General features: G+C 44.1%; 1 protein-coding gene and 1 pseudogene across 2 annotated transcripts in view; one reads left to right on the top strand and one right to left on the bottom strand.

The window, feature by feature from the left end:
* The window catches only part of LOC102437740 (zinc finger protein 501), a 49650-nt gene that overhangs the window by 19402 nt on the left and 3174 nt on the right, over nucleotides 1-27074 (top strand). Inside the window, exons 1-5 of one of the 2 annotated variants that reach the window (XM_014466256.2) lie at nucleotides 3692-3969; nucleotides 4696-4784; nucleotides 11303-11408; nucleotides 11948-12034; nucleotides 13893-16653. In XM_014466256.2, coding sequence (XP_014321742.1) covers nucleotides 11312-11408; nucleotides 11948-12034; nucleotides 13893-15160 — 1452 coding nt within the window. In that variant the 5' untranslated portion in view covers nucleotides 3692-3969; nucleotides 4696-4784; nucleotides 11303-11311 and the 3' untranslated portion in view covers nucleotides 15161-16653. Of the gene's footprint in view, nucleotides 1-3691; nucleotides 3970-4695; nucleotides 4785-11302; nucleotides 11409-11947; nucleotides 12035-13892; nucleotides 16654-27074 lie in introns of those variants that run through there. The other variant, XM_023764401.1, reaches the window with a different exon arrangement.
* LOC102434325 lies at nucleotides 9356-10438 on the bottom strand (annotated as a pseudogene).

Raw genomic sequence — 27074 nt, 5'->3', positions numbered from 1 at the left:
GCACTCCAGGGATGAAGGATGGAGAATTAACATGGCATTCTCTTCTTTCATCTTATTAATAAGCAGGGATCTGGGAATTTAGGAGGACAAATGGACTGATGGTGAAGCCTAGTTGCAGAGGCCACAAAAATCAGTCCCCATGATAATCAAATATCTGGCCCCTGGTATAGTGCCCAAGCTTGTTGAACATGCCAGAGGTACTGTGTAAGGATGTAGATTTCTTTCTTTCATTCATGTGTATTAAACCTGTGCAAAGTCTGCAGAAGAGGCAAATGACTAATTATCCTAGGATTAGCTGTTCAATGTATTGAGCCATTTTATAGAACCTCATGATAAAGTAATTTGCAATAGCTAAAGTGCTGATAATGGGCTTTGAGTAATGCTTACTATGCCGGAGGCTGTTAGTTACCTAACTTGTAGTCGTTATTCTTCTCTTCTTTAATAATAGGAACTCTGAGTCTGTTCTGAGCAGCAGAGTGCCCAACAGTATTTCTCAGCCTCTCTTGCAGGGAAGTATTAGGACAATGAATTGCTGCTATATCAAATATCAGTCGAATGGTATATGGATATATTAAATACCAAGCCAATGATATCTATATATATAAAAGGCTAATATGCTAAGTGTCCATCCAGGTAATGATGTCACGTAGCAATGCCCAGCTTCCTCTCCCTAGCAACTAGCCTCCTTGGAGTTTCTTCAGCCCAGGAACATGACTTGCTTTATAGCCAGGTGCAAACATTTCACACTGTAACCAAATGTCTGTGAAGTGTTTTCCCATGCCTCATCTCATTTAATCCTCACAGAAGTCCTGGAGTAGGTAGATAGGAGACTCAGTGGAATCCTATTTTCTTTTCATTAGCTGGAAAATGGAGATTTAGAAAGCTTAGAAACTTGGACCAACTGAAAAGAAGTAAGAAATGGTGGACCTTGAAAATGACTTGAGGTTTTCTCACTGCGCAGAATATAGTCAAACACTGCTGCAGTTAAATATTTTACCCTTTGTTCTCCTGTGTGATCTACAGTAATAATTTGCTTCTTGTTGATATTTACTGCTATGTTGCTGACAATTACCTGAAAAAGAAGTTGGGGTGCTTCATTGGGCTGGAAAAAGTTGAGTTAAATCAGAAAGCAGGTCTAATTAAGCAAGTTTATTCTATAGCTATAAAAGGCTAAGTTGACTCGCACATGTGCAATACATATAAAGCTCTCGCTGGCGCCAATCGCATGTGTGTGTTTCTATCATGTTAATCATGAATTTAGTTGACACTTCTGTTATAAAGGGTGATATTAAAATATTTCTTCTAATTAATTTCCTTTCAATGTGCACGAATTCATGCACCAGCCACTAGTATTGATATATTTGGAATTTGTTGAACATGACTTCCAGCAAGGCACCTGTCAGGTGCAAGCTCCTCAGCGAGGGACTTAACCCTCCTGGGTGACAGGAATCAGAACACACATGTACAAGAAGGCAAATGGGACATGCTTTATTCCACACAAAAGCAGCCACAGTAGGCTGGTCAATAGCAACTTATATGCGTGCTCAAACAAAAGTGGTGCTTTGACAAATGGTAACATCAGTATTTTGATGTTACCATTTGGCAAAGACACGTCTTCACAGTTTAATTAGGATTCCCAGGCTCAGAGTCCTGAACAGCCTGATTATGAGTTCCAGGCTCAGAGCGGCCTTGACCATCCAGTGCACTCTAAACAGGGACCCCACAGCACCTTAAAAGACTGAGGGAGAGCTAAAAACTCCCTTTTGCTCTTGTCCTTCCCTTCTTTCTACCTAGAATGTGAATAATGGCTGAAGATATAAATTGGCAGTTGACCATATTTGGATGGTATAGGTTTCCTCTACTATCACTGAGCCCTTGGACATTCCAACATTTAGTTGGTTCCCAAATGAGCACCTTCAGTATCACTTGGGTACTTCTTAAAAATACAAATCCTCAGGCCCAGTGTTCAAGGAGCCATCCAGGTGATTGTGATCATGCAACAGACAATTTGAGAAACACTGGTTTGGAGGCTGGGAAGAGGAGGATCTACACAGTGGTTCTCAACCTTCTTGCCCTTTAAATACAGTTCCTCATGGTGTGACCCAACCATAAAATTATTTTCGTTGCTACTTCATAACTGTAATGTTGCTACTGTCATGAATCATAATGTAAATATCTGATATGCAGATATTAGGCAACCCCTGTGAAAGGAACATTCGACTGCCAAAGTGGTTGAGGCCCACAGGTTGAGAACCACTGATAAAGGAGACTAAGGAGTGACCAGTCAAGGAGGGAATAATCAGTTTTATCAACTACTGTTGGTAGGTAAATTGAGAGGATGGAGAACTGACCAATGATTTGGTAAAAAAAAAAAAGGGGGGGGGATTTCTGTGGTTAATAAAAATTAGGATATTTCCTGGTATTCTAGACATGTCAGCTGGTGGGACCTTACATACTAGTACACACTATTTTTTCTGCTGATGGAAGGGAGTGGGGACTCCCTTCGGTGCTTCTTTGAGTCAACAGGTTTGTATTCTCCATATGTCCCCTCTCCTCCAGGCCTAGCCGATTAGGCCAAAAGCAGACCACCTAGAGACCAGTTAGGAGGTCAGTGTGGCTATCTGTGCTGCAGAAACCAAATACAATAGGGGTTTATACACAATACCAGTTTACACCTCACTCATGTTAAAAAGCACAAGATCTGTTCCACCAAACTGTCAGGGGCACTTCTTTGTTTTGTTGGTTCGCCATTCCTAGGGTGTTAACCTTGTCCACCTGCTCATGACCACTTGTCCGTGTGCCAGCCAGCATGCAGGCGCTTTCCTCTTCACTGTAAAAACCGCTCTTCCTTCCATCCCCCTGGCAAGAGGCGGGGGTGCCGAGAAACGTCATCGTTACTCTGGGAAGCCTAAGGCCTGGCTAAAACTGCGGACTCTATTGGTGCCAAACAAACCTTGTGGCTTGTAGCGAAACACGGGCAGTCTTGCTGATTTGATTTTCTTTCTTGGGATTTGATCTGGGTGGAAAATTAGTTACTTTATAGTGGGAGGATAAGCAAGAGCATGCACCAGCCTGGAGATACCGACTCCCTGCCAGCGGCTCCTAGAGCTGCTGGGGAGCCTGGAGGCGCTGCAGGTTCATCTCCTTGCGGTCCGCGGGACCTGTGGGGACCTGGCTTTTTCTGGATTGAGGTAATTTCCGGGGCTGAGATCCTACTTCCGGAATAAACATCCCGGGTTACTCGGGGTGATCTCCGTCCCCACCACAAGGGGCCTAAAGCCGGGGAGACGCAGTAGAGGGGACGCGATGCAGGCGCCTCTCCTCCGAGCGAGGTCAGCAGCCCAGGCGGGAATCTTGTGTTTGGGGGCGCGGTCCTCCGCGGGGTCCAAGTTGCAGGGAGTGAGGGTTCCGAGCGAGGTGCGGTTCGGCGCGGCCGAGGGCATCTTTCGGGGCCAGAGCCCAGAGACGGCCTAGAAGAAGCGGTATCCTTTCTTGTGCCTGGAAGGCGACTTCCGAGCGACCGAGCACTCCCGGGGGCCTGCACTCGGTGGCGGGATACAAGGCCATGACAGCGGAAGGCTGCCTGACTGGAGTGCCCGGGAGCCTCTGGGAAGCAGCGTCCGGTGACGTGCTACACCGCGCAGAGGGTTCTGGTAGTTGTAGTTCGACCTTGTTTTCGGGCTGGCGGGTCTTGGCCCCGCTGGCTCCTAGATGCCTCTGTCTCTGGCCCGGCTTTCTCAGTGTCTAGCGTGAGATCGAGCCTGGGGTGGAGGAGGGCTGAGCGCGGGTCCTCTAAACCGAGTGGCTGGAGGGAGGGCGCAGGGAGCCCCCCGGGTAGGCGCCCGGCGGCCCGGTGAGGGTCGCGCGCGTCCCCGGGCCTCTGGGTGGACAGAGCGGTGGACCCTGGTCTCGCGGTGGGGGCCTCCTGCACGGCCCAGGAGGGAGTTGCCGTTCAGCCTGGGGGCAGAGGTGAGAATTTCGGAGGAATGCGCGGCGCCTACTGTAGAGATGAAAAGAGAAAGGCTGCCCTCTGGCTGGGGCCGGCTCGAATGGGCAGCATCCGACTTCTCTGGGAGAGCCCCTTCCCGGAGGGAGAGCCGCTACCTGCATTGCCTGCTTGCCTGTAGGGTGCGCCCGCCTCCTTGCCCCCAAATCTACAGATCGATTTGACTTTTGATAACGACTAACTCTTGTTGGGAAGGAGATACGACCCGTTTGGCAGATGGGGAAAGTGAGGATTTGAGAAGTCACAAGATTTGTCTAGAATCCTTGATATTTCCCTTCACGACCCATCGCTTTACTGCGAAAGCAAGTATTGTATCCGAGAAACCAGTGTTCAAAAAGAATTTACCCTTCCTCCCTCCACTGAGCCTGGAATAGAGCCGGAGTGAATCCTTAAGGGAGACAGGGATTGACACAGGTTCTTTGATTATTATTTTGACTATCGCTCAGCAGATGACAGAAATATGTGTTTAACTTATGTGTCTAGAGGAGTTCTGTTGAAGTTTAAGGGAGCGGAGGATAGGAGGAGCCTGAGGCAGCCATGGTCATGGCCGTCTTGATTCAGAGATGTTGTGGGATTATCCCTTGGTTCCCTGGGTGATTCTTTTAGGTGACAAGTAGATGTGTGTGGCAGTTTTAGCGAGTTCACTGCAAAGCAAGAGTAATCATCCTGGCTCCTTTCTCCACTTCTAGGGTCACTTTCTGAGGACTCCGACCTTCTCCACTCTGGGAACCCAGAAGAAAGGGGCGTGCTCGCTGTGCTGCTGACCCCTGCAGCCCAGGTGGGTCTAGATTACTTCTTTTTCCCCTTCTGTTCTCAGATCATGGATATGGTTTCTTCCATTGTTATGGAATTGCTCAGCTCTGAGTCCTAGACCACTGTGTTTACCCTGATAAACTGAGGAGAGATGAACTTCATGACACATGTTCCTCACTGTGCAGAACTTTCCCTCCTGGCATTACTTCTCCCCTCCCCACTTAGTGCTTAATGCACACTTAGTAGCTCTGCAGTAATGTAATTGGCCTCATGGTGAAAAGCAAGGTAATAAAAGCCACTTGCTCCTATCTCATGAAGTTAACGAGGAGGTAAGATGTAGATAAGTAAAATAATTCAATAGCAAGAAGAAATATACATACATATTTTTAAATGCAGAAATGACTGGCAGGGACAAGTCATAATAGAACCTGGAAGAGGTTTGCCATCCTCTAGAATATTGGGGGGAAAAGGCTGGGATCAAAAGCTGCACTTTCAAAAACAAGAGAGAGTATGGAGTTGGAGGGTAGAATATAGGAATGTTCCAAGAGAGACCAGCTTTGGCAAAGAAAAGTCTCCAAGTGATGGGAGAGTTGGAGGTCTTTAAGGGGTGTGTGTATCTCTGTGGAGTGAGCAGGAGTGTGGTGAGGGAAGCTGGGGTATGTTGTAGCCAGACCACAGGAAAACCTACACTGGGTCTTATTCCCAAGGCCCACAGGATGGAACGTGCCACTGCTGATTGGAGAAAGAAGATTGGTCAAAATGCTTCACTAGGGGCTGGCCTAGGACACCGAGAAAGGCAGACCTGGGGTAAAGGCTCTGGAACTACTTTTTAGCCTCAGCCCTGGCCTCATAGCACACAGATGCAGAAGGTTCGTGTAAAACTCTGGGAGAAAACACCAGTACTGGTTCTGATGTGTGAATTTGTAGATTTCCTTCAGAGGAAAGGAAGGCTGGAGAGAAAGTCGGTAGCATCTGCTGGACAGTGTCTGCTTAGTCTGCCCATGCCCCCAGCGCCAGCACATGCACACTGAGCAGTAGCTCCATAAATGAATTTGATTACTGAGATTTTCTCAGGGAACTGATGTCTGAAAGGAACTGCCAGTTTGTCTGTTATTGTGAGCATTGTTTGTAAAGAAAGAAGACTATAAATTACAGTTGCCCCTTGAACAACACGGTTTGAACTGCACAGGTCCAATTATATGCCAGTTTTTTTTTCAATCCTATATAAAAGCATAATATGCAAATCGACCAAAGGGCAGAACGACTGGTCACTGTGATGCACACTGACCACCAGGAGGCAGATGCTCAATGCAGGAGCTGCTCCTTGGTGGTCAGAGCGCTCCCACAGGGGGAGCGCTGCTCAGCCAGACGGCTGGCTAGCCCAGCGACGGTGGTGGGAGCCTTTCCTGTCTCTGCTGCAGGCGGGCAGTAAGGAGCGAGGGGTCCTGGACTGCAAGAGGGATGTCTGCCTGCCAGCTTAGGGGCTTAGGGATTGGGCCTAAGCTGGCAGGCAGACATCCCTCTAGAGGTCCCAGACTGCGAGAAGGTGCAGGTCAGGCTGAGGCCCTCCAACCCCCCAGTGCATGAATCTTGTGCACCGGGCCTCTAGTATATACTATAAATATATTTTCCTAGTGATTTCCTTAATAAAGTTTTCTTTAGCTTACTTAAAAATACAGTATACAATATGTGTAACATACAAAAATGTGTTAATCGACTTTATGTTATTGGTAAGGATAGGCTATTAGTAGTTAAATCTTGGGGAAGTCAAAAGTTACATGCGAATTTTCAGCTTTGCAGGTGGAATATCAGCACTCCTAATCTCCCTGTTGTTCAAGGGTCAACTATGTTTTGCTTGTGTTGATCACTCCTGAAGTGTTTGGCCTTAAGGGACCATCAACTAAAATAAGAGAGTAGTGATTTCATACTTCAAGTATTAGAATAATGAATTAAATTATTTTGGGCAGGGGATTTTCAAAGTAGGTAGTTCTTTAAATGTATTTCATTATGTGAATTGTTTGATCAGTTGTTCTTGAAGAGCTATGTCATACACTTTACAATACTGAATATAAACAGTTAATCTTTATATTCATACATACGTTCAGGGAGCTATGACAACAGTGGTGGTTCAAAAAGGGATAAGACTGGTTCATTTGCTAGCTTCCCCAGGGACTGATCTATTTTAATGTGTCTCATTTAAGTTGAATTTGTATAGACATTTTTTACAGAATTAGAAAAATGATTAGACATTTCACTTAGCAGCAGTAAGCAGACTCAGCTACACATTCAAAGGAGCATTACCCACCCTGCTCCCTTGCCCCACATTTTAGCAGACAGTCTAAACTTTGTGCCTAACGTCTAGATCAAGGTTAGGCTAGAGTAAACATTCCTGCAATGTTTTCAGTGTTTGACACACTTTTTTTTAAAGATACAGACACACTTTTAAAAAAAATATATTTTATTGATTTTTTTACAGAGAGGAAGGGAGAGGGATAGAGAGTTAGAAACATCAATGAGAGAGGAACATCTATTAGCTGCCTCCTGCACACTCCCACTGGGGATGTGTCTGCAACCAAGATACATGCCTTTGACTGGAATCGAACCCGGGACCCTTGAGTCTGCAGGTCGATGCTCTATCCACTGAGCCAAACCAATTAGAGCTACAGACACACTTTTATTAAATAACTTCACAAAAATTACTTTTAAGGCCAATTCTGAGAATATAACCTTTCTGTGTGCCCTCACAAAAGGTAATTTTTGTGTATTTCTTTATTGATAAATACACAAGATTGTTATGAAAATAACGTTGAAATCGATCTATTTTAAGTCTCTGAAATATCAACAGCTCTCCTTCACATCACACTCAAAATTTGAAAAAAGAAAAAAAGGCTGTTTCATTCCCAGTTTTGACCAAATTTTTCTCTAATTCTTCTTTTTTTTTTTTTTAATCCTCACCCGAGGATATTTTTTCCATTGATTTCTAGAGAGAGTGGACCGGGAATCGAACCTGTGACCCTTCAGCCTGCAGGCTGATACTCTAACCACTAAATAAAACTGGCCAGGGCCTTTTCCTAATTCTTATGTCCCCAAATACATCCTTGTAATCAGAGGTGACCAATCTTTTGGACCTCACAGACCACCAGTGGTCCGTGGACCACCGGTTGGCAACCACTGCTTTAAATCTCCATCCAAAGACTTGATTGTTGGAAAAACATAATTTGTAAAGTCCAATGCTTACATACTATCTTTTTCCCCCCACTTTATTTTATTTCAAGAAAAACTTAAATATAATAATGTTACATGCAGTAAACCTTAATATTTCAAGAAAAATGAACTTAAATATAATAATGTTACATGCAATAAACAATATCTCAAGAAAAATGATTTTAAATATGATAATGTTACATGCAATAAACACCAATTGTTCAAGAAAAATAATCTTACATATAATATTACATGCAGTAAACATTAATTTTCAAGAATAAAAGGATTTTAAGTATAATAATATTACCAAAACTGCTAACATAGTATGATATCACAAAAGTTGTAGGAAATATTAAAAATCTGAAAATAACAGGATTGCTTCTATTATATTCTAGAATACTTTTCCCCCTCTGGCTCTATTTTTGTTCATTGGTTTATGTTGTTCATTATATTTCACAAATGAGTGAGATCTTGTGATATTTATCTTTCTCTGACTGGCTTATTTCACTTAGCAAGATGCTCTCCAGGTCCATCCATGCTGTTGCAAATGGTAAGAGTTCCTTCTTTTTTATAGCACCGTAGTATTCCATCGTGTAGATGTACCACAGTTTTCTAATCCACTCATCTGCTGATGGGCACTTGGGCTGTTTCCAAATCTTAGCTATTGTAAATTGTGCTGCTAAGAACATAGGGGTGCATATATCTTTTCTGATTGGTGTTTCTGATTTCTTGGGATATATTTCTAGAAGTGGGACCACTGGGTCAAATGGGAGTTCCATTTTTAATTTTTTGAGAAAACTCCTTACTGTTTTCCACAGTGGTTGCACCAGTCTGCATTCCCACCAATAGTGCACGAGGGTTCCTTTTTCTCTGCATCCTTACCAGCACTTGTCGTTTGTTGATTTGTTGATGATAGCCATTCTGACAGGTGTGAGATGATACCTCATTGTCGTTTTGATTTGCATCTCTCGGATGATTAATGACTTTGAGCATGTTTTCATGTCTCTTGGCCTCCCTCACAGCTGAGATATCTCTCCGGGACTTCATGCCTCCGCCCCTCCTCCCAGTCTCTATGTGGTCTCCACCTTTGGTTCTTAGATATCAAGGTTCTCTTCTGTTGAGTTTTCCATTGATTATTTAGGAAACCTTTCCGTATTTCAGTTGTATTTCCAGCTTGTTCCTGGGAGCATGTCCATGCAGCATCCACCTACTCTGCTGCCATTTTTAATCCCTTACATACTATCTTGAGGGAAGGGCAGTCCTATTGCTTCAACCTCAAGCTCAATGAAGGCAGTGGCCACCTTCTTCTGCATCCCCCTACAGGATTTAGACCTTAACATTTAGAATAGTTCTTGGTTTACTAGTATAGGCAGGCAGGTTGGAGAGTGAACTTTACTTCCTCCTCTTTCCTCCTTGGTGTTTCCCTCCTTTCCTCTTGCACCCAAGCCAGGTAGCCCAGAATTCATCTTGCCTCCCAAGCCTCCTTAGCTCTCCCCCTTTCATCCCCCTGGGTGGGTGGACCCCCCTTCCTCTTGCCTCCAGGACCCTGCCCCCCCTTTCTCTTGCTCATTTGGCTCATTTTCCTCCTCTTGGCCACTTCCTTCTGGTCCTCCTCTCTCATCTGCTTATAGGTGGCCCTCATCACGTCCAACTGAGGCTTTTTGCTGTTCATGACTCACAGCATCTCCAACTGGCTTTTTTTCTCCCCAGCAAAGTCCTTGAAAGAGCTTGAAACTTCCTCTTCTTGCCAGATCCTTGGGGCACCTTCTCTTTGGGAGGTGCACCTGGAAGTGCCCCACAGAAGCAGTGGAGACCTTGGCCACTTGCAAGGCATGGCCCTGCTCCTCCTTACTCTGGTGTCTGGTAGGGTGCATGTCGGCCTGTGCACGTGGGCTAAATTATGCAGCCGGTTCCGCTCATTCTTGGCCACCTGTTTCTTCTTAGCCTGAATCTACTTGGTGAACAGATCCTCCAAGGGGTCAGCATTGCTGGACACCTTGATCAGCCATTCCTTGGTGTTGTTGCGGGCGTGCTGGTAGCCCCAGCGGTGCCACCATGGCCACTCACCTCACCCCACACCAGAGTGGTTTTCTTCTTGGGTCAAATGCCCTTGAGGCGTGCGAACTGCTGCCAGCTTATAAGCTGCATGGCCAGGGCACCAACTTCTTGTGCGGCAGGCAAGTGGTGGGCTCCGGCAGCCACACTACCAGTGCCTCCTCCTTGAGCTCCATGGTTGCTGAGCTGCTGCATGTTGTCCCGCACCAAGGCCCACAGTTCACTCACCAAGGCCCACAGTTCAGCCTCCAGGTGTGGGTCCCTGCACTGCAGGCCCATGAAGGGCTTCCAGTCAGAGGCCAGCAGGTTACCCGGGTGGAACTCCAGCTCCAGCTCCTGGTGCACCGTGATGCACTGCAACTTCTTGGCTTCATCCTGCTCGGCCTTTGCCGGAAGCTTCTCCACGCTCTGTACCTCCATGGCTCCAGTTTGGCTCACTAGCTCTGGAAGACAGATCCTGTTGGATACACTTCTGTTCCCCTCCCCACCTCTGTTCCCCGCACACTTTCATAGAACACCCCATTTAAAACGTTGTTTCTATTGATTCCTGTTCAGGTGTTCCTTCCTTCCTTCCTTCAACTGTCTGACCGATACAGTGTGCCAGATACCAGGGCTGCTTCAGTGAGGGAAAACAGGCCTGGCCTCCACTCTCCAGGTGCTTAATGGTGAATGAGACAGAGAGATGTTGATCAGAAAGTCTCCTCAATGTGTGCATGATCTAAGAGAAGGGAAGGAACATGGTGCTACATCCAGAGAGTCTGGGAAGGCTTCCTTGAAGGGTTACACCTGAGCTGAGATCTGAAACGTGAGTGGGATTTGGAGAGCTGAAGGGTGCGCAAGGGGAGAGCATTGTGGAAAGGCGGCCACACACAGCCCAGAGATTGCAGAAGGAGCAGTGTATGGTGGAGTTGAGGGCAGATGACAGGAGGGAGTCAGACCCATCAGGGCCTCTATGATGCTGGCAATTCAGATATGTCAAAGACAAGTCATAGTGCTTCTTTTAAGTGGAAAGGTATGTACGTATAAGAAAAAACATACTGTATATAGGGTTCAGTACTGTCTGCAGTTTCAGGCATCTGCTGTGGATCTTAGAACATGTTCCTCACAAATAAGGGGCGACTATTATACACCAGAGAATCTTAGTGTTGGAAGGGATGTTAGAGGTCATTTTGTCTAGCCTTCCCATCCTTCATGTCTTCCTTCTTCTGTCTGTCACTTTGAGTCCTTCCCAGAGACCTCTGGAAGGTGGTCCTTTGGTGAGCATGGATATATTTGGTTTTTCAGGAGTCGCTCATGATCAGGGATATGGCTGAGGCTCTCGCCCAGTGGGGACAGCTGAACCCTCCGCAGGGAGATGTGCCTGAGAAGCATAGGAATCTGGTCTTGCTGGGTAAGGATAGCTCCTCGGTCCCTGTGAGCTTTGCTTCCTCAGTTCCAAGGAACTCGGAGGTTCTTAGATTAACCAGTTAACTGCCATGATATTTTGAATTTAATTTAAAAAAGGCCCGCCACTTGTACCTATAGATGCTTATGGCATACAAATGGTTAAAAGAGTCTTAATTCCTAAAAGGCCTGAGACATGTAATTTCTGCTTTTTGTTTCTGGATATTGTTAACCCCTAGAGTTAGAAATGGACTCCTTTTTATTGAATTAGTAATAACCTTCCTTTCTATTATCTGACCAAAGATATTAAGATGAAGTTCTAGTGAAAATACCTCTTAAGAAGTGGGTGCTTATTATTTTAATAGGGAGAGGTAGAAATAGGGACTTAATTGTTCTGAACTCAAATAGACCCTGTATCAACCTTCCTGTCTCCTGAGCACTGGTGAGGGAGAAATCCAGAACCCACCTCTCATATAGTGTCTTTCCTAATGACCAAAAAGCTAATCCTGGGCTTTTTACCAGACTTCTTTTTCTTTGCATGAACAGGGCTTCCAATTTCCAAGCCTGATGTAATCTCTCAGTTGGAGTCTGGGGAGAAGCTGGAGAGAGAAGTCTCAAAAACCACTAGTCCAGGTGAGTGCGCGTTGGAAACAGAGAACTTAAAACCCTCATGGCCATTGAAATGCTTGTGAAGGAGCCTTTCAGATTTTGCTAGACCATAGAAAAGTTGAAGTCCCTTTCTCCTGTGCCACACTTTACCCTCTGTGGATGATGATCCTATATAATAAAAGGCTAATATGCAACTCGACCAAATTGCGGAACGACCGGTTGCTATGACGTGCACTGACCACCCAGGGGCAGATGCTCAACAGGGGCTTCCCTGGATGGTCATTGCACTCCCACAGGGGGAGCACTGCTCAGCCAGAAGTGGGGAGCAGGCTTAAACTGTCAGTTCTACATCTCCTATGGGCTCCTGGACTGCAAAAGGACACAGGCTGGGCTGAGGGGCCCGCACCCCCCACCCCCACCCCCTGAGTGCACAAATTTTGTGCACTGGGCCTCTAGTCTGTTATAAATTCATAATTTTATATTTTAGAAAGTACTTTCTACTCTTTTAAACCAATCCCCCCTCTCCCCAATAAGATGAAATGAAAGTAGCATTTTAATGTATGTTAATAATTTGCATGGGTGCAAGGCTCTAAACCAGGCTTTTCATGTATGTTATTTTACTGCTGAGGGTAATGTGACTCTTTGTCTAACAGCAATGGCTATAAATTGATCTCTGAATTTCCCCTTGCTTTCTTCTATTTAAGCGGAGGCAGCATAGCATGTGGTTATGAGTTCAGACTTTGGACCCAGCCTTCCCAGGTCCAAAGCCAAAATTTCAGCTACTCAAGCTCTGTGACCTGTAATAAGTTAATTATTCTCTTAGCTGGAAGTCCATTTGCCTGTAACCTGTATCTATTTATTTGTCCTTTAAAATCTCAGGCACTTCCCTAATTAGGATATGTAGTTGAGAACATTTGATCATATTGACTTATTGTATATACCATCATGGTTGGAATGGATATTAAAGACTATTTAAGCCTGGAAATGTTTAAATGTTTTTTAGCAGTGAAGCGTCCCCTCCAAACCATTACTAAAAAGGCTAGCATTTGGGGGTAGCAATCCTGACAGGTTGGGGACCAATCTGAGTACATGGGGACCTTCTCTACATGCTATTCATTAAAAAAAAAAAAAAACACCCCAATTTAGTTTTATTTTACTCTTTGCAGTTTGTGGGGTATAGTCTGTTAGCGTTGAGTGGGATATTTTGGAATGGGAAAAGATTGGCAGAAGGAGATCAGCTAATGATGGTCATTCTCAAGGTGTGAAGTGATAATGCCATGGTGTGGTGCTGGCAGTGGGCAGTCTCTGGGGAACTATATTTCTCTGATCCCAGCCCTGTTTCCCCAGACTGTTTTTTTTTTTTTTTTATCACCTCTGCTTAGTCTTGTTCCATTAGGTTTTCTCATTTCCTAGCCACTGGACAGAGGAATTGTGAAGGCCTACTCACCCTCTCCCTGTATGCAGCTGTACTTCTTTGTCCAGTCATCTTTCTTTTCTCATGTTCTCTTAAGATTGCAAGGCTGTTTTGTTTTGTTTTTTAAATTATATTTTATTCATTTTTTACAGAGGAAGGGAAAAAGATAGAGAGTTAGAAACATCGATGAGAGAGAAACATCGACCAGCTGCCTCCTGCACAACCCCCACTGGGGATGTGCCCGCAACCAAGGTATATGCCCTTGACTGGAATTGAACCCGGGACCCTCAGTCCGAAGGCCGACGCTCTATCCACTGAGCCAAACCAGTCAGGGCTGCAAGGCTGTTTTGAGAGCTTTTAAGTTCATGTGTTCCTGTAGCATTTTTTGTTTGCTTTACTGTTCCCACTACAGTAATTACCTTACTTTCAGTTTAGGAAATGATACATGTCCATTTTTGTTTCTGTTAGACTGGGAGATAAGACCAGAAGGCAAGGAGCTAACTCGAGAGCAGGATGTTTCTGAAGAAGAGTCAGCCCCTGGAGTGTTAATTGAAAGATTTCCAAAGGAAAGTGACAGTGGATGTGAGGATTCTCTAGAGAGTCAGCAGGAAAACCAGGAGAAACATTTAATACAAGAAGTTGTCACTCAGAAGAAATCTGGGGAGAGAAGTTACCAGTGTGATGAATTTGGAAGAAATTTTGGCCGGAGGTCATTACTTGTTCAACAGCAAGGAGAAAGACTACATAACTGCGATTCATTGAAAAAGAACCTAAAACAAAATTCAGATCTAATGAGGCATAAGAGAATTTGTGCAGGGAAAAAACCCTGGAAGTGTAATGAGTGTGAGAAAGCCTTTAGTTACTACTCAGCTTTTGTTTTGCATCAGAGAATTCACACAGGAGAAAAGCCCTATGAGTGTAATGAGTGTGGCAAAGCCTTTAGCCAGAGCATACACCTTACTCTCCACCAGAGAATTCATACCGGAGAAAAGCCCTACAAATGTCACGAATGTGGGAAAGCCTTTAGTCACCGATCAGCCCTTATTCGCCATCACATAATTCACACTGGAGAGAAACCCTATGAATGCAATGAATGTGGGAAGGCCTTTAATCAGAGCTCATATCTCACTCAACATCAGCGAATCCACACCGGAGAGAAACCTTATGAGTGTAATGAATGTGGAAAGGCCTTCAGCCAAAGCACATTTCTTACCCAGCATCAGGTCATTCACACTGGAGAGAAACCCTACAAGTGTAACGAATGTGGGAAAGCTTTCAGTGATCGTTCAGGCCTCATCCAGCACCAGAGAACTCATACTGGGGAGAGGCCTTATGAGTGTAATGAATGTGGGAAAGCCTTTGGCTACTGTTCAGCCCTGACTCAACACCAGAGAACTCACACAGGGGAGAAACCCTATAAATGCAGTGATTGTGCCAAAGCCTTCAGTGACCGCTCAGCCCTCATCCGTCATCAAAGAACACACACTGGAGAGAAACCTTACAAGTGTAATGATTGTGGGAAAGCCTTCAGCCAGAGCTCATCTCTCACAAAGCACCAGAAAACTCACACTGGAGAAAAACCTTATAAGTGTAAGGAATGTGGAAAAGCCTTCAGCCAGAGTTCATCCCTTTCTCAACATCAGAAAACTCATGCTGGAGGGAAAACCAAAGAATATGGAAAAGTCTTTAGTGAGCATTCAGCCTTTGGCCAGCAAAATAGAATCCATAATGGTTAAGGACTGTAAATTTTTTTTCCTGGGTGTGACTAATCATCTGAGTAGTTATCTCAATCAACAATTCTTGAGGGGACAATTGTTGATTGAGATAACTACTCAGATGATTACTCACATCCTGGGAAAAATGAGGCTTGTGAGTTAGCCAGTCACAAAGTTCCCATGAGGGCAGCTTCCCCTGAATCCACAGCACATTGGCCTGGCAGTTCACTTTTGCACTTTGTGTCTTTTAGACCTTGCTTATTGAGACAGCTACTGAAAATCATGTTAATTACCAGGGTCAGACCTGTAGCCTAGAAAGGGGGAATACAGAGGGGCCTTTGATGTTTTCTGTGTTTTAAGCTGAGTTACTTGATAATGCGCTTATATATGAAGATTTACCTTCATTGTATGTAGTTTGTACTTTAGGCTTTTTCATACCTTAGTAAAATTTAGTTGTAGGCCTGAACTGACACTGAATATTAGGTTGTGAAAATTTGAAAAGACTTTGAAATACTTGCCTTTCACCATTTTATTCTTGGGTAGAAGAAGATGACATGATATATATTTTTTTAATTGAAACTTTGAAGGTTATTATTAGGAATGTTTTGAGTGCTGTGTTTTTAATTTTTGAATTTGACTAAGATATATCTTTGTGTAGATTTCTTTGGATTTATCCTGTTTGCTAAGCTTGAATCTGTAGGTTTATGTCTTTTGCTAAATTGGGGGAATTTTCAGCTATCATTTCTTTGAATACATTTTCAGCCTCCACCTCCCAAACCTTCTTCCAGGATGCTGAAACAAATGTTAGGTCGTTGCTTGTAATATCACAGGTTCCTGAGACTCTATTCATTATTTTTCACTATATGTTTATCTTAATCTGCTCAGGCTGTCATTAAAATAACATGCCATAGACTGGGTGGTTCAAACAACAGAAAATAACATGCCATAGACTGGGTGGTTCAAACAACCAAGATCTAGGTGTCAGCTTCGGTCTCTGGTCCTGGATCTCTTCCTGGCTTTCTTGCCTGCGTATCCTCGCATGGCCTTTCCTTGATGTATGCCTGTGGAAAGAGAGGCAAGATCTCTCTTCCTTAGCTTTAAAGGCCACCAGTCCTATCAGATTTGGACCCCAACCTTATGACCTCATTTAACCTTAATTACCTCTAAAAAGTCCTTTCTCCAAATACTGTCACATTTGGAAGTAGCATTCAGCATATGAATTTGGGAGGGACACAATTCATAGCATTTGCCCCTGGCCCCCCAAATTCACATTCTTCTCACATGCAAAATACATTCATTTCATCCCAACAACTCTCAAAGTCTTAACTTATGTTAGCATCAACCCTAACGTCCACAGTTTCACCTACATATCACATAAAGCAGGTATGGGTTAGACTCAAGGTACATTTCAGACTCAAGGCAGATTCCTCTCCGCTGTGAACTTGTGAAACCAGACAATGGTGGGTCAGGCACAGGACAGATGATCCACTCTAAAGGAGACGAAGGAAGGAAGGAAGGAAAGAGAGGGAGGGAGGGAGGGAGGGAGGAAGGAAGGGAGGGAGGAAGGAAGAAAGGAAGGAGTAAATAGGTCCCAAGCAAGTCCAAAACCCAGTGGGCAATTCCATCAGATCTTGATGCCTTACCTTCCAGATTCACTAAAGCAGGGGTTCCACCTTCACAATCCTCTGCTTCAGCAGTCCTGCCACTGAGACTGGTCTGGGCAGTCCTACCCACCAAAGCTTCAGTGTTAGGCCATGTGGCCTGTTGACACTTCAGGGTCCTCCCCACCTGTTGGAACTGAAGAGGTAGCCTGATGGTCTCTGAATCTATTCAGTCATGCTCCCCTTTCCTTGCAGCATAGGGCACACTTGCAGCTCTGCTATCTGGTCCTGTAGGATCTAAGAAGTCTGAAAGCCTGCCTTCATCTTTTCTAGTGTTTTCTGTCCCTTTTAGTACCAACTGGCAGTGTTTCTGATGGTTTAATCCCATCTCTATTCCTGGCTTCTGCTGAGATGGCTGATTAAACCTGTGAGTCACACCCATGATCTCTTTATCAAATGGCCCTTCAGCCACAACTGAACAAGCTTTCTCATTTTGCAATGTGGATAGACAGAATTTTCCAAATCTCCAAGTTCTTTTCCTTTTTGCTTAACAACTGTTTCTTCAATTCATCCCTCTCCTCTCACATTTTACTATAAACAGTGAGGTGGACGCAAGCTGCACCTTTAATACTTTGCCTACAAATCTCTGCTGAATACCCAGTTTCATTGCTCCCAAGTTCTCTCTCCCACAAAACAGTGGAACACAGTTCAGACAAGGCAACTGCCACTTTACAATGAGAATTGCCTTTCTTCCTGTTTCCATTTCTGTCTGAGAGCTCATCAGAATGGCCTTTGATGTCTGTATTCTAGCATGAACCTTAAAACCCTCCCAGCCTCCACCCATTACCCAGTTAACAAAGCTACTTCCACATGTTTAGGTATTTGGCATAGCAGCGCCCAAATCTGCCTTGGTCTTGTTGGGCTGTAGTACCACAGACTGGGGGTCTCAAATAACAGACATGTATTTCTCACAGCTCTGGAGGATGGACGTCTTTGAGAGCTAGGTATCAGCCGATTTGGTTTTGGTGTGTTCCTGGCTTGCACACAGCCACCCTCCTACTGTGCCCCCACAGCCCTTCCTCTGCGTATGTGTAGAGAAAGGAGAGATTGAGCTCTCTTTTCTTAGAGGACACCAACCCTCTCAGATTGGAACCTCACAGTTATGAACTTTTAAAATCTTAATTACTTTCTAAAATCCCCATCTCTAAATACAGTCACATTAGGGGAAGGGGGAACCCAAGTCAGTCCATTGAAATTTTTTTCTTGTTCTGGTTGGGTGTTTTTTATTGTTCTATCTCCAAGTTCACGGATTCTTTCCTCTGTCCCTTCCATTCTGCTCGTGAGCCCATCACTGGCTTTTGTTATTGTATTTTTCAGTCCCATTTGATTCTCTGTTCTGTTTCTTTGCTGAGACTTTCTGTTTTTAAATTTGTGTCAAGCATGTTTGTAATTGCTTACTGGGGTATTTTTATGGTAGCTGTTTTAATCTAACAGGTCATTCTAACATCTGGATCATCTCAGTGCTGGCATCTGTGGATTGTCTTCTCATTCAAGATGAGTGATTTTCAGTTGAAATCTGGACATTCTGGGCATTATGTTAGAAGACTATACTGTTTAAACCTTCTATTTGGACTGGCTTCTACTTGGCCTCTAGTTGGTGTTGGAAGTCCAGGTTCATCATTGGCCTCTATTCGGGCAGGAGTAGGAGTTACAGCTCCCCGCTAAGGCTCCACTGATAGCACCTAGCTGGGAGGAGCAAGAGTGTCTCATTACTGCTCCCCACACAGCCTCTACTGACACCATGAGGTAGGGTTGGGTGGGGAGTGACCTCATGACTTGCTAAGAGTCCTGACCCTCCACTGTCCAAACCAGTAAAGAAGGGGAGATGTCTGCTCTCTGGGTAGGGTTAGAAGCCTGGTCTCCCCTCATGGTTCCCATTGATATGCTGGAGTGCGATGAGAGAGGGGTTTTTTGGTGTGTGTGTTTTTTTTAATCCTCCCTCCTCACTTGACCTTCTTTGACTCTACTCCAGGGTGGGGGTTACAGCCTGGTGAGGGTGGAAGTGTAGGCATCCCACTTTGCCTTTGTTGGTGTGGATAGGGCTCAAGTTTTCTCCCATGATCTTTTGCTAGAGGAAGGTGGTTATTGTCTAAAAATTTTGTCTTGTGAGTCTACTCCTTTCTTAGTCCTTTGGGTGAAAAGAGAAGACTTTTCTTGGACATTTTTTGTCTGTATCTGTGGCATTTCTGGGTTGCCAGCTTCCTGATGAGGCAAGAGGAAAACTCGAAGGACTCCGTGCTGTCATTCTTCAGGTCCCTGGCCCCAGTAGCTTGTATCCTCAGAACTTCTTACGCTGTTTTATATATGGTGTCCAGGGTTTCAGCTGTACTTAGAGGAAGAGGGGAGAGTACTCCTCCCCTTTCCCATGATGTCCTTCCTTTTGACACGGAAGTGATATGTCAAGTTGTGTCAGAGCTTGTGGTGTACCTAGGTTGTTTGTAACCAGTCAGGATTGACTACCAAGAGGGATGCTCACTTGTTCCCTAGAGAGAAGCTGCAAAGTTGGTAGATAGAAACCACCAGGCTTCAAGCTTCATCCACCTTTGAAGAAACTATAGTTTTTAAGTGGGGAAAACACCAGTGTTATTTATTTTATTTTATTATTTTTAATCTTACTCGACATTTTTCTAATGAGAAAAAAATTTTTAGAGGGAGTGGAAGGGAAGGGGAGAGACAGGGAAAGAAACATTAATATGAGAGAGATATATTAATTGCTTGCCTCCCACATGCCTGCAACCGAGGTATGTGCTCTTGACTGGAATTGAACCTGGGACCCCTTCAGTCCATGAGCCAACGTGCTATCCACTGAGCCAAACCCGCAAGGATACCAGTGTTATTTTTTTAATCCTCACCCCAGGATATGCTTATTGATTTTAGAGAGAGGGGAAGGAAGATTAAAAGAAACATCGATGTGAGAGAGGGCACTGATTGGTTGCCTTCCGTACATGCCCTGACTTCAGATCAGACCTGCAACCTAGGTTTGTTCCCTGACTGGGAATTGAACCCACAACCTTTCAATCTACTGGACGACATTCTAACCAACAGCCACACTGGCCAGGGCAGCCAGTGTTTAATTGTAGATTACAAGTTTGAGAAGGAAAGATAGATGTGACTAAGAATATAAACTATGGAATTAAACATTTTTATTTGTCTCTGTTCCAAGAGCATGTGGGAACCACTGGAGAACTGAATTCTGAATTTTGTTTTTTTAAAATTATGTATTATCTATAGTTAGATATCTGTCATTTTTTAAAACTTTTTAAAAAAATACATTTTATTGATTTTTTTACAGAGAGGAAGGGAGAGGGAGAAGGATAGAGTTAGAAACATTGATGAGAGAGAAACATTGATCAGCTGTGTCCTGCACACTCCCTACTGGGGATGTGCCCACAACCAAGGTACATGCCCTTGACTGGAATTGAGCCTGGGACCCTTCAGTCTGCAGGCCGACGCTCTATCCACTGAGCCAAACTGGTTAGGTTGACATCTGTCATTTTTAATTTGACATATAACACAGGACTGCTGGGGTCCAGCCCCAGAAGGTCCAGGGGTCCCCAAAGGTGTGGACAGAGTCGGCGAAGAATGAAGGACACGGAGGTAGCGTTCAGTTGATCAGCATAGCGAGGTTCTCCAGCCAGGTTCTGTTGCCAGGTTCTAGCCAGGTTCTCCAGCCAGGTTCTATTGCCAGGTTCTAGCCTGGATCTCCAGCCAAGTTCTGTCTCCAAGTTCTCCAGCCAGGTTCGGTAGCCAGGTTCTGTCCAGGATCTCCAGCCAGGTTCTGTAGCCATGTTCTCTCGCTAGGTTCTGTCTCTAGGTTGTCTTCTGTTGTCTTGTTACATCTGTATTTATACCAGTTGATTTTAATCCTATCAATTTCTATCCCAAAGGTTAGGGCATTTCTTATCTCCATTCCAGGGAGTAAAGATTATGTAGCTTAAGCGTGATTGTTCGTAGTTAAAGTGATTAACTACCCGCCTGGCATTTAGTTGAGGGGTTTTATTCCCTCCCTAACTTCAGGGAAAAATCCCTACCTGGGGAAACAACCTTTCTCGGAGAGGTGACCTTGGTTAAAACACATAGCGCCAAGAAGGGGAGCAAACATATTAAGAACAGTATGCCATATACGCCAGGTCCCTTGAAACATATCTGGCTGTGCAGATGTTTCTTCCATGCAGCGACTGTGTCAAACAGCAAGGATGGACCGGCTCCTGGCACAGGACATCAGAGAATCAACATAATAAAAAATGAAAATAATTGGGATTTGGGACAAATCACACTTTTTAAAAATGGGTTTCTTCATTTATGTTTTAAAATATGATACTTCTTGAGAGTGGCTAGATTAGACAGATAATAGATGCAAAGTGATTTGTAAGGCATCAAGTGCTAAATAACTATTATGTATTGTTATAGAGTCCTTTATGTGTTCTGTCCATCATGTATGCTTTCTGCTGATATAGCCCAATAAAAATGACTACAAATATAATAATGTAATGTTTCTTTTTATCTTTTGAAAAATGATTTTTCTTAAACACCAGTTAAATCTGCATTTTTTGAGATGATCATTAACAGGTTTTCTTTAACCTGTTAATATAGTAAATTGCATCAAGGATTTTCTAGTTATTTCTTTTTTTAAATTAAATTTATTGGGGTAACTGATTAATAAGATCATGTAGGTTTCAAGTATACATTTCTATCGTGACCTGTGTATTGCATTGTGTGCCCACCATCCACACTCAAATCATTTTCTGTCACCATATATTTGGCCCCCTTTACCTCTTACCCTTTATTCTCCCTTCAAGGATTTCCTTATGTTAAAGAATACTTGCATTCCTGGGATTTACCCAACTTAGTGATTTCCTCATCCTGGAAAAGTTTATGTTCCTTGAATACTTTAGTTGCAGTCACCTGGTAAACTAGGTTATTGTGTGATGTGAGTTTTGCTTGATTTTAGAGGTATTCAGATTTCCTATTCTTTAAACAAATTTTAAAATTAGGTTTTTTAAAAAATATATTTTTTATTGCTGTTCAAAATATGTTTATTTTCTTTAAAACCCCTGTTTTATCTGTAGCTATGTCCTTCTTATTCCCAGAATTGCTTGTTTGTATTCTTTCTCTTTTTTTTCTTGATTGCATTTCCAGAGGTTTGTTAGTTTTATTAGTCACTTACATAAATAAAATTCACCCATTTAAAGTGTCTGTTTAGTTTGACAAATGTAATACCTGTTTGACCACCACCATCATCGTGTGTGTGTGTGTGTGTGTGTGTGTGTGTGTGAGTGTGTGTGTAGAGTGTAGGATAGTTTCTTCCTTCCCTTTGTTCTCCTAAATTTTCTTGACCTTTTAAAATACCCAACTCTTGCCAAAGCCGGTTTGGCTCAGTGGATAGAGCGTCGGCCTGCAGACTGAAGCGTCCCGGATTCGATTCCGGTCAAGGGCATGTACCTGGGTTGTGGGCACATCCCCGGTGGGGGATGTGCAGGAGGCAGCTGATCGATGTTTCTCTCTCATCGATGTTTCTGGCTCTCTATCTCTCTCCCTTCCTCTCTGTGAAAAATCAATAAAATATATTTTAAAAAAATAAAATACCCAACTCTTAATTTCATTGTTTTTTTCTATTGCTTATTCTACTTTCTAAATTTATTTATGCTTTAATCTCTATTATTTTCTCCCTTCAGCTAACTTTGGACTTAGTTTGTTGTTGTTGTTTATTGGTTAATCCTCACTGGAGGATATTTCCCATTGATTTTTATTTTTTTTATTTTTTTTAAATATATTTTATTGATTTTTCACAGAGAAGAAGGGAGAGAGATAGAGAGAGTTAGAAACATCGATCAGCTGCCTCTTGCACATCCCCCACCGGGGATGTGCCTGCAACCCAGGTACATGCCCTTGACCGGAATCGAACCCGGGACCTCTCAGTCCGCAGGCTGACGCTCTATCCACTGAGCCAAACCGGTTTCGGCATCCCATTGATTTTTAGAGAGAGTGGAAGGGAGGGGGACAGAGAGAGAAACATCAATGTGAGATAGGTACATTGCTTGGTTGCCTCCTGCACACGCCCTGACTGGGGCCTAGGATGGAGCCTGCAACTGAGGTATGTGCCCTTGGCCAGAATTGAACCTGGGACCCTTCAGTTCATGGGCTGATGCTCTGTCCACTAGGCCAAACCGGCCAGGGCATCAAGATATTTTCTAATTTTTCTTGTGACTTATTCTTTGCCCCATTGATTGTTTAAGAGTGTGTTGTTTAATTTCCACATATGTGTGAATTTTCTGTTTGTTTGTTTTGTTTTTTTGCTACTGATTTCTAGTTTCATTCCATTGTGGTTGGAAAATATACTTAGTGTTTTTGTTTTGTTTTGTTTTGTTTTGTTTGTTTTAAAATATATATATTTTATTGATTTTCCACAGAGAGGAAGGGAGAGGGATAGAGAGTTAGAAACATTGATGAAGAGAGAAACATCGATCAGCTGCCTCTTGCATACCCCCGACTGGGGATATGCCCACAACCAAGGTACATGCCCTTGCCCGGAATTGAACCCGGGACCCTTTAGCCCACAGGCCGATGCTCTATCCACTGAGCCAAACCAGTCAGGGCTTAGTGTGTGTGTTTTTTTTTCTTTCTCTCTCTCTCTCTCTCTCTCTCTCTCTCTCTCTCTCTCTCTCTCTCTCTCCCCCCCCCCCCCCTCTCTCTCCAGTAAACGAAAAGGAAACTTTATTAAAGCCCAGGGTCATAGGGTTCAGGCAGAAGGCTGCCCTATGAGCTTGAGATGGTTGTGGAAGGGCCTTATTTAACCTTTTGGCGGGGGGGCGGGGGGGCACAGATTATTAGTGAGGCTACACTTCTTCTTGCAGCAGTTGATAGTGTGGGATGCAAGTGGGCATGACACTGTGGCAGATCGTCTTGTTGCAGTTTGTGACAGAAGGGCTCAATGATGCCACCCACAGATGAAACACCAAGTGCAAGGTGGACTCTTTCTGAATATTGTGCTGTAAGAGAGTGTGGCATCCTCCAGCCATTTGCTTGCGAAAATCACATGTTTCCAGTCAGGTGGAATGCCCTCCTTGTCTCGGATTTTAGCTTTGACATTCTCGGTGGCATTACTGGGTTCAACCTCGAGGGTGATGGTTTTGCCAGTCAGGGTCTTCACAGATATCTGCACCTGCTGGGGAGACTGCTCCGCTGACTTGCTGAAGAGCTACTTAGTGTGATTACAATCTTCTTTAATTTGTTAGGACTTGTTTTGTGAACTAACATGTGGTCCATCCTAGAGAATGTTCCATGTGCACTTGAGAATTTCAATCTCTGAATTTATCTATTTTTTTAAACCACTTTGTCCAGCAACATTGGGATTATCCAACCAACATTATTATATTCATTAGTGGGTTTTTTTTTGTTGGTTTCAGGATATGATAATGATGCCTGATCTAGGAATGCTGGAGGCACTCACCTGGGCCTGTACTACTTGTGGGAGCTCCCAGAGACATTTCCCTGACTGGAGCCATTGCTGTAGTTGAAATAGCCTTTGTGGACCTTATTATGATTGCAGAATGCACCTCAGCACCAACCATTAGGTGACTTTAAAAAAAGATTTGTTACTCAAAAATCCTGGAGGGTACACAGCACATCCAGGGGCCACATAGCAAGTTCATGGGTAGAGAGGAGGAGTGTGGACCTGGGCTCTGCCTTTTAGGGGACCAAGGATGGGGTGCCTAGGGTTTCATGGGTTCACTCATTATTGGCAAATTCAAAATGTAAGAACCAGAATTAGGGTGTGGGGAGGGGCAAGCAGGGTCACTGAAACAGTTAATTAGGTTACCCAGGGTTTTCTAAAACAGGACTTTATGGTTGTGGTGGCCTGGCTCTTTGTCTGTGTAGCTATCTATGTGTTTACTAGAGATGGATACCTTGGCAATCAAAAGCCTAAAGTCCAGCACTACATAATAATAAAAAAGCTTAATGTCAGGGTCTTACACTAGTTAGTTTTCCAAAAATGTTTCTTCCAGCTCCTTGCTTGTTATAAACGGTTTCTTACTATAGCCTTGGTTATAAAGTCTCTTTTGTCACATGTAAGTATTGCTATCCCAGCTTTTTTTCCCCTTTCCATTTGCATGAAGTATTCTTTTCTATCCCTTTACTTTTGTCTATGTATATCTTTCATTCTGCAGTGCGCCTCTTGAAGACAGCATATACATAGATACTGTTTTCCTATCCATTGAGCTACCTTATGTCTTTTGATTGGAGCACTTAAAAAGATCATTGATAGGGACATATTTATTGACATTTTATTTTTTAAAATATGTTTCTCTGTTCATTTTTTTTCCTTTTTCTTCTTCTCCCACTTCTTAAAGCAAGCCCTTTAACATTTCTTGGATTACTGGTTTGGTGGTAACAAACTCCTTTAGCTTTTTCTTGTCTGGGAAGCTCTGTATTTCTCCTTCACTTTTAAATGATAGCCTTGCTGGGTAAAGAAGTTTTAGTTGTAGGTGCTTGTTTTTCTTCACTTTGAATATTTCATGCCAACCCCTTCTGGGTATAAGCTTCGTAAGGTAGGGTGAAAGGGATCCCAAAGGGTGGAGCTATTGCTTCCCCCAGGCTAATGCTGCATAATGGGAAAGGTCTGCTTGAGAGTGATGGCTTCTGCAGTGGGGGGAATGGCTCAGCACAGGTATTCAGGTGGCTGTCTTCTCAGCTCTTTCCCAGTGCCACCAACTCTAGTCTCCTCACAGCTCTAGTCCACTCTTGCCCTCCTTCTGCCAGAGCCCAAGGTGAGTGGCTGCAAACGAAATTTTGTGCCTTGGCCCTTTAAGACAGTTCCTGCATTTCTAGCCATCTCTCCCTGCAGACTGAAACCCCATGATTCATATCCAGGTGTTATGTGAGAACCTTTCCCAGTCCTGGTTGAGGAAGGCCAGTAAACCAAGACAAGCAGAATAGGGAACAGTTAAACGGCAGTTTGTAGCCATCTTCCCTAACCCAGGGACACTTAAGAATAACTGGTTTGCACTTAACCTCCCTAGCCAGAGGGTAAATAGCTTAAATCACCCCACTCAGGAAGTAGGCATAAATCCAATTAGTGCCATTTTCCAATCTCACCCAAGGACAGATGAAAAATAAATCCCATTTTGGTACAGCAGCATAAAACTGATGAATATTCTACAGTGGAGTTTAATTCGTTCCATGACGGAGCTCATAACTCAAATTGCTTGTATGTCAAATCAATTTTCACCATTACAATGAATTGAAATGCCATTAATCCATTCCGGATACCCAAAAAACAAAGTTTTGCAAAATAACTGCAAGCACAAATGCGAGCACAACACTGATGCTTCAACTAAGAGCTACCGCTTAAAGTGAACGAGTGAGACACGTGATGCTGGGCTGATGTTGTGGCGTTCACTGTGACGTTCGATGCGCCAACTAGCGGTGGGGTATCTGAAGCTGGCTCATAACCCAAGTTTTAGCTCGCAACTCAAAGCAAAAAATCGGCTGAGAGACAGCTCATATCTTGAAAAACTCGTTAGTCAGGACACTCGTAAGTCAAGGCCCCACTGTATTGATATCCTAAGACCTCCCCTAAACACCCAGCCTTTAAAAATCCCTCAAAATGAGAAAGTCCCGACTCACACTCTCCCTCCCAGGAGCATGCCTGCACCCTCCCCACCTCCTTCTTTCCCTACAGGCATACATCTCCTAACCTCTAAGGGACCTTACAAAGCTTGCAACCAGGGCAGCAATGGGCAGTGGCAGTTCATCCTGGGCAAACCCCCTGAACCTGTCCCAGAGGCCCCCTTTCTCTGACTTCTTAGTGAGCCAACGCAGACTAGCTTGGGCTCATTTCCCCAGCTCTTCCATGTGTCCCTGTCCCCAGCTTTTATAAACACCCTCTAAAACTCACTTGGACTCGTGTTGTGAAACTTTTCCTGTACGAAATAAACCCCCCCCTCCCCCGCCACTACTGCTGGCCCGAGGCATACACTCAGGCCAGACATGTTTCCAGTAACATGGTGCTCTGGGCTGGGAAACCTAGTTTGAGGTTTAGACCCCAAGACTTCTCAGGGGGAACCCCCTGCAGCTAAGATATCCCTCCAGAACTTCAGGGGCTGACTGTGGGAGCCCCGCCAGCCCTCTCATGCCTCCACCCTTCCTATCAGTCTGGATGTGGCCTCCTCTTTAAGTAGGTGGGTTATAAGGCGTCTTTCTCCCTCCTTTCTCTTTCTTTCTTTCGTTCCTTCTTTCTTTCTGTCATTCTTCGTTCGTTCTTCTTCTTCTTC

The sequence above is a fragment of the Myotis lucifugus genome, unplaced genomic scaffold (assembly GCF_000147115.1).
Source record: "Myotis lucifugus unplaced genomic scaffold, Myoluc2.0 scaffold_331, whole genome shotgun sequence".
Classification (NCBI taxonomy): Eukaryota; Metazoa; Chordata; class Mammalia; order Chiroptera; family Vespertilionidae; genus Myotis; species Myotis lucifugus.
The sequence above is the reverse complement of the archived record's forward strand: the minus strand, read 5'-3'. Positions and strand labels throughout refer to the sequence as shown.